This window comes from Ixodes scapularis, unplaced genomic scaffold (assembly GCF_016920785.2).
Source record: "Ixodes scapularis isolate PalLabHiFi unplaced genomic scaffold, ASM1692078v2 PGA_scaffold5__190_contigs__length_132052651, whole genome shotgun sequence".
Classification (NCBI taxonomy): Eukaryota; Metazoa; Arthropoda; class Arachnida; order Ixodida; family Ixodidae; genus Ixodes; species Ixodes scapularis.
In genome coordinates, this window is record NW_024609880.1 from 84,626,984 (window position 1) to 84,634,172 (window position 7,189).

The 7,189-nt window shown below is 48.8% G+C and overlaps 1 protein-coding gene across 1 annotated transcript; it reads right to left on the bottom strand.

Annotated features, from left to right (window-relative positions):
- Positions 1–454: 454 nt before the first annotated feature.
- Positions 455–5,512, bottom strand: LOC120850576. The gene is made up of 3 exons (XM_040223105.2): positions 4,863–5,512; positions 2,545–4,696; positions 455–478 (listed from the first exon to the last, which is right to left on the bottom strand). Exons 1-3 carry the CDS (start codon positions 5,510–5,512, stop codon positions 455–457), a joined length of 2,826 nt encoding a protein of 941 aa, XP_040079039.2.
- Positions 5,513–7,189: the final 1,677 nt, after the last annotated feature.

The window sequence follows — 7,189 nt, forward strand, 5'->3', positions numbered from 1 at the left end:
AGAATGCGTCTTGAGCGCGGCCTCGCTTCATGCTCGACCCAGGCTCAGAGGCTCTGGTGTGTCAATGTCTTTTTTTTTGCTTCGTTATGTCTGGACATCGAAAAAGGGAGACGAGACTTGTAGTTAGAGTGAATTTTGAGGTTTTAGTTATTTTGGGATCACAAAAGTCCGATATTCACGGAGTTCAACCCAACGCCTCAAAAATAGTCGTGGGTTTCGAGTGCAGGCGAAGAATTTTTTGCCACCTATAGTTCAACACCCTTCATAATTTTTGGAACCGTTTGTTTAAATAAAGGGGAACTCTTAAAACAGCAACGTGTGTTTTTTTTGTGTTTTTTTGTCTGTGTTTTGATTTGTTTGCTTGGTTTAAGTTTAAGCTGTATTTTTGTACTTTTTTCTAGTGCACAATTTTTTAGATAAGTCTTTTCCTTCTGTCATTTTCCTATTACAGAATTCACACAATTTTACTCTGCGCAACCTAGAATACATATAAAATGGACGTCACAACCGGCAGTTTTAAGAAAAGACATAAATACCATGGTATTATTTCACATTCATTTCATGACTGTCACAGGCTCGTCCGGGGTTGGCAAGAAAAGGGTCGGGAGACAGAGAGTTAGAAAACAAAAACAGGGCATATATTTGCACACACAAAAGAAATATCAGTATGGAAGGAAAAAAAATGTAATAAGACTACAAGTAAAGTCACAAGAAAGAAATAAGCAGTTCGAACTACGGGGCTATCGTCCTAGAGATTCACCGGCATATGTCGTGACGAGGCTCGGTTCCTGGCTTCTGTAGGCGCTCAGTCCAGGGACGGTGTTGAGGTGGCGTAGATGCTCATGCCTCCGCTGTTCCCTTCACACCGTGCGTAGCGGCGGGTTCTGGTTCAGGTCGTCGATACCGGGACACAGCCGGTCAGATCCTTGAAGCGGTTGCCGAACGTCGCGGCTCGTGCTCTTCACGCACCTTTTTTCGCACCCGTCACTTCGTCCTTCACGTTCTTCCTTCCACAAAACCATGACACCCCCCAACTTCAAGAAGTTTATAAGATAAACTTTTCTTTCTTGATGCCTGGTACTTCCGAGAACTCCATCTTGACGTCACCGAGCACAAGCCACCCCCACAATTCTCCTACACGACACTTTTACGACACGACCTTCTCGATGACCTTAAAACGACGTCCGGTTGCACCGCACCACACTTGGCCGGAGGGCCCTCTTCATCCACATTCAAATCGAGGATTTCTTTTGTGAGAACTCACTGTAGCCACACACATATGCAAAGGCCCCGTCTTAAGTCTGACAAAAGACATTGGCACATACAACACAAAAAGATATATACATTGAGGGAACCCATCCTCTTCGGGGTCTCGACTAGTTATCCCTAACAAAAATCGTAGTTTAAAAGAAAAATAAACGTCTAAATGCGGCTAAGAAAGTCTGCTCCCACGTTATCCCTGCCCTTTATGTATTCCACGTGAAAGCTATGATCTTGCAAAGCCATACTCCACCTCATCACTCGCCTATTTGTATGCTTAGCTTTGTTTAGGAATTCCAGTGGTTGGTGGTCGGTTTGAACACGAAAAGTTCTGCCGTACAGAAGCAACCTAAATCTGGCAACGGCCCATACCAATGCCAGACATTCCTTTTCTATCGTTGCGTAGTTCCTTTCTGCGGTGCTGAGCTTTCTACTGGCGAACGCCACGGGATGTAGCATTCCATCCTTTTCTTGAAGCATCACTGCACCCAGACTCGCGTCAGACGCATCTGTCCTTAGCACGAACTCCTCCTCGGGGTCTGGCGCCAGTAAGATGGGAGGACGTCCCAGCCTGGTCTTTAGTTCATTAAAGGCCTCCTCTTGCTCCGGCCCCCATTCAACCTCATTGCGGGCTCCTTTTCTGGTGAGGTCTACTAACGGCGCGGCAAGACCCGCATAGTCCTCTACGAACTCGCGGTAGAACCCCGTGAGTCCAAGGAACGATCTTACTTGTCGCTTCGTTCGCGGTCTTGGTACGTCTTGAATCCGTTCAATGATCTTAGGGTCCGGTGATATCCTTCCCATTCCAATCTCGTGTCCCAGAAAGCTGATCTCCTTAAAGCCCACTTCACATTTCTTTGGCTTTACGGTAATATTAGCCTCGCGCAGGCGCCTAAAAATGCAGCGAAGCGTATCAACGTGCTCTCTCCACGAGCTTGTGGCGATCAGGATGTCGTCGATGTAGTGATGTGCATCTGGGATGCCGTCTAACAATTTTCGCATCAGTTTCGTGAATGTCGCAGAAGCCGTTCTTAAACCAAAGGGCATGACCTTGAATTGGTAAAGCCCACTCGTCGAAGAGAAGGCAGTCTTTTCCTTGGCCTCTTCTTCCATAGGTATCTGCCAGTACCCTTTTGCTACATCTAGCTTCGAGAAGAAGCGCTTCTGTCCCGCCTTAGCAAACGTGACGTCGATCCGTGGTATTGGTTCCTCATCGGGCTTCGTCACGTCATTGAGCCTCCTGTAGTCAATGCAAAACCTGTTTGACCCGTCTTTTTTCTTTACCATTACCACTGGCGCGTTGTATGATGAGTTACATCTCTCAATCACGTCCAGCTCTAACATCTCGTCGATTTCTTGCTCGACTGTTTCCTGAACCGACAGCGGCAGTGGGTACTGCTTCACATGTATTGGTCGGGACGTAGTCAGTTGAAGGTCACAGGTCAGCAGACTCGTCCTGCCTGGAAGGTTCGAAAATTTATCTTTGAAGTCCTCGATCAGCTCTCGTACCTCATCACGCTTTTCGGATTCCAAGTGTTCGTTTATGTTGACGTCTGCCCATCCTTGCTGCTTCGTCCAGCTTGGCGTAGGAATTCCCTCTGTATCTTCAAAACTTAGCTCGCTTGCGACTTCATCTTTCTCTTGAGAATCCATTACCATAACGCAATGTTGTCTACCTTGTTGACTTCCTTCTCTTTCTTCATATCTTTTAAGCATATTGATGTGAAACACCTTTTTCTTGCCTCCTACGTCTAACTCGTAATCCACATCATTCTTTCTTGCGACTACGGGGAAGGGACCTTTCCATTGCATGATCATCTTGTTCAGATCGGTGGGGAGCAGAATGAGCGCCAGGTCTCCTTGCTTCATATTTCGGTTGCAGCTCTTCCTGTCATAGTATTTCTTATACTTCTCCCTTGCTTCATGCAGGCGTACATGCGCCAGCTTGCATGTTTCCTCTAGTTTTTCCCTTAGTTCCAAGATGTATCCATATGTCGTCTTCATGTCTTCCTTCAGGGCTTCGTTCGACCACAACTCCTTGAGGATGGCCAGTGGTCCTCGTACTCTTCTCCCGTATAGCAGTTCAAATGGCGAGAACCTGAGGCTAGCCTGGGGCACCTCTCTGTAGGCGAAAAGCAAAGCTGGGAGATATCTATCCCAATCCTTTGGTCTTTCTTTGCACATCCTCCTTAGCATCTGCTTGATGGTGCCATTAAACCTCTCGACCAGGCCGTTGCTGATGAGATGATAGGGAGTGGTTAAGAGTTGCTTCATCGATAGAAGCCGGCTCACCTCTCTCATTAGCTCAGAGGTAAAGTTGGTGCCGCGATCGCTAAGGATCTCTGCCGGTACTCCATACCGCGTGAACATCTGAACCAACGCCTCGGCTACCTGCTGGGACCCAATGCTCTTCAACGCTACTGCGTCAGGATACCTCGTGGCCATGTCAACCATTGTAAGAATATACCTGTTCCCCGAGCTTGCGATAGGCACTATAGGGCCGATGATATCTATCGCGACTCTTTGAAAAGGTGTATCGATGATTGGCATGCTTCCTAAGGGGGCCTTGCCCACCTTGCCTTTGGGTACGGTGCGTTGGCACACGTCACACGAACAAACGTACCTTTTGATTTCGCTTTGCATACATGGCCAAAAGAATTCTTCCGCCACCAGATTGAGGGTGTTCTTCGCCCCCTGGTGTCCGGACATAACGCTGTCATGTGCCATAGTTACAGCAGCGGCCCTGAACCTTTTTGGGAGAACCAGTTGTTCTGATCTTCTACCGGATGAGTATACGACGCTCCTGTATAGCAGGTCGTTCTTCAGCAGAAACTGAATCCTTGTCCTGGAATTATGTTTCTTCGTTGTCTTCCCTACATCGTTGAAACACTTCGTAAGAGTAGCGTCCTCTTTCTGCTGCTTTCCGAGTTCCTCGGCTGTTGTGTCGGTTACTGACACCTGCGCGACTCTCAGAGGGCGTTCTAGTTTTCTTATTGGACTTCCAGCTTCTCTCCCCTCGCTCGCGGACGCAGCTACGGTTGGTTTCTCATCCAGGAGCTCGTCGATGCTCTTGGTTGCTTCCATTGCACTGCGACAGCCTACGTTGACTCCGATGGCGTTCGGACACGTTTCGTATCTCTCCTTCGGCTTGTCTAGGCAGTCGCCGAGATTGTCTTCATTGTTCTTTTCCCATTCTGGGTCAGGGTCATTAGCCTCACGCATTTGCGGTATGTTTCCCAGTATCAAGTCGTATAGGGGGTTACTGACGCACTTCGCCGTTACCTTTCCCGTGTAGTAGGGCGTTTGTATCACAGTAACCGCCTCCGGCAGGTACCGAACTGTTCGATCTAATAAAAACACTGGACTCGACTTTCCAGTTAGGTTCTCTTGAGGGACTAGTTCTTTGCGAACAACCACGGTGTTGCAGCCGGTGTCCCTTAAGGGGTATTCACACGAGGGAGAAATCCCGGGGATTTCTCCCCGGCACGCGCGCATCACGAGACGAAAACGCGAGGCATTTGCACATCGCAAAGCCTGACGTTTTCGTCACCGGATGCGCGTGCCGTGGAGAAATCCCCGGGATTTCTCCCTCGTGTGAATACCCCTTAAACACCGTTATCTTGTGTTCTCCCAGTCGTCCTTCCACTACCGACATGTTCTCCGACAGAAATTTCGGGGCTCTCCCCAAGACCGCATTCACTACTGGGATCTTGTCACCATTATCCAGGGTGACGTAGGAATCGTCGGCGTTTTCGCAATTATCTGTTGGCACCGTGTACAAGCACGACGCCTGATGTTTCTCGCTCTGCCTTCCCTTGCAGTTCTCTGCCTTGTGACCACTACGGCCGCAATTCCAGCATGCCAGTGACCTCATAGCTTGGCCATTACTTCTGCAGTTTTCTGCCTTGTGCCCAATCTTCCCACAAAGGAAGCAGCGGATACTCTTTCGGAGACCACCCCTCGCGTGTTTATCTTCGTTTCCGGCGTCTTGCCTGTTTGTCACTTCCTCTCGCTTTTGCTTACCCGTGCTATGCTGCACCTGGGCCTCCAAGAAGAGGTCAGCTTTAGCTGCTACGTCATCCAGCCTCTGACAGTCGCGCTCTCTCAGGAAGACCGTCAGCTTGCCCGAGCATGTCAACAGAAATTGTTCCACTAGGATATTGTCTCGCAGTGATTCGAACGTTTTCTCAACTCCCGCTATCTCGAGCCATCTATCAAAGTACCCTGCCAGTCGAGCAGCAAATTGTCTCATCGTTTCGCCGTCCTCGGGTTTGGCGTCGCGAAACCTCTCGCGGTATCCTTCTTTAGTGTAACGAAATCGCTGGAACAGCGCCAGCTTGATTTTGGCGTAGTCTAGAGCATCTTCATGTGTCAGTCGGCCGACCACCGTCAGCGCCTCTCCGGTCAAACATAAGCCTAAAGTCGTGGCCCACTTCTCCACTGGCCAACCCAGCCCTGTTGCGGTACGCTCAAAGCGCTGCAAATAGGCATCTAGATCGTCAATTCGTTCATTGAACTGTGGAATCAGTTTGTGGGGACTTCCGTGGCTCCCTTGGCCTGACCCTTCCCCGCGGCCGCTTTCCGAATTTGCGGCACCTTCACCTCGCCCTTCACAAGCCGCAATCCTCAACTGCAGGACCTCTCGTTCCTTATCCAACTTAGCGCTTTCGGCCGCTAACATTCTTTGAGCCGCCTCACGGTCCTCCCTAGCGTTATCGCGCTCTTGAGCTCTCTCAGCTCTACTACACGCTCTTTCCTCATCAACCCATTTTTTTAACTCGTCCCCAGTATACCCCAATTCCTTAGCTGCCGCGATTATTCTATCGAGCTCCATAGTGATGCACCAGTCTCAAATCTCCGTCTCCTCTCTCACCTCCCGGAAAACGAACTAGGATGTAATGGGCCGCGCCATCCTGGCAGGCTCGCCAAAATTGTCACAGGCTCGTCCGGGGTTGGCAAGAAAAGGGTCGGGAGACAGAGTTAGAAAACAAAAACAGGGCATATATTTGCACACACAAAAGAAATATCAGTATGGAAGGAAAAAAAATGTAATAAGACTACAAGTAAAGTCACAAGAAAGAAATAAGCAGTTCGAACTACGGGGCTATCGTCCTAGAGATTCACCGGCATATGTCGTGACGAGGCTCGGTTCCTGGCTTCTGTAGGCGCTCAGTCCAGGGACGGTGTTGAGGTGGCGTAGATGCTCATGCCTCCGCTGTTCCATTCACACCGTGCGTAGCGGCGGGTTCTGGTTCAGGTCGTCGATACCGGGACACAGCCGGTCAGATCCTTGAAGCGGTTGCCGAACGTCGCGGCTCGTGCTCTTCACGCACCTTTTTTCGCACCCGTCACTTCGTCCTTCACGTTCTTCCTTCCACAAAACCATGACAATGACTTTACTTCTTGGGCGAAAATGCCGACCTATTGATTATAATCGCAGGTATTTGTCTACTAAAAGTATGCTGCAAACGCTCGGAGCTCTTCGCCTGAAAAAGTTTGCGAAGTCCTTGATTTTATGTTTTATGGTTTAAGGTCAATATTGCGCATAACGTTTGTTTGTGTGAAAAACCCAAGAGAAGCTAACAAACGTAATCGCAAACCCACATACATACAATCCGAGCAACAGATAAAAGTGCCCGCTTAATTTCGAAGTAAAACTTTTTTTGCTAAATTTACCGTTTCGTGCATTTATTTAAAAAAAAACCTAACGCTCAAAAACAGAAAAAAACACCCATAGACACATATTGCTCGAAAGCTAGTTGCGTTGTAATCCATCTTGAAGCTTCCATCTCAAACAAACAAATCGGCTTTTCGCCTATATCAACACCGCACCAGCAATAGTGGCTACTATGGACGTTTGCAAGTCATTGATCTCTACTGTAGTCGGCTGGGTCGCGCATCGAGTCTTGTCTTGCTGGGGTCGAGTGGC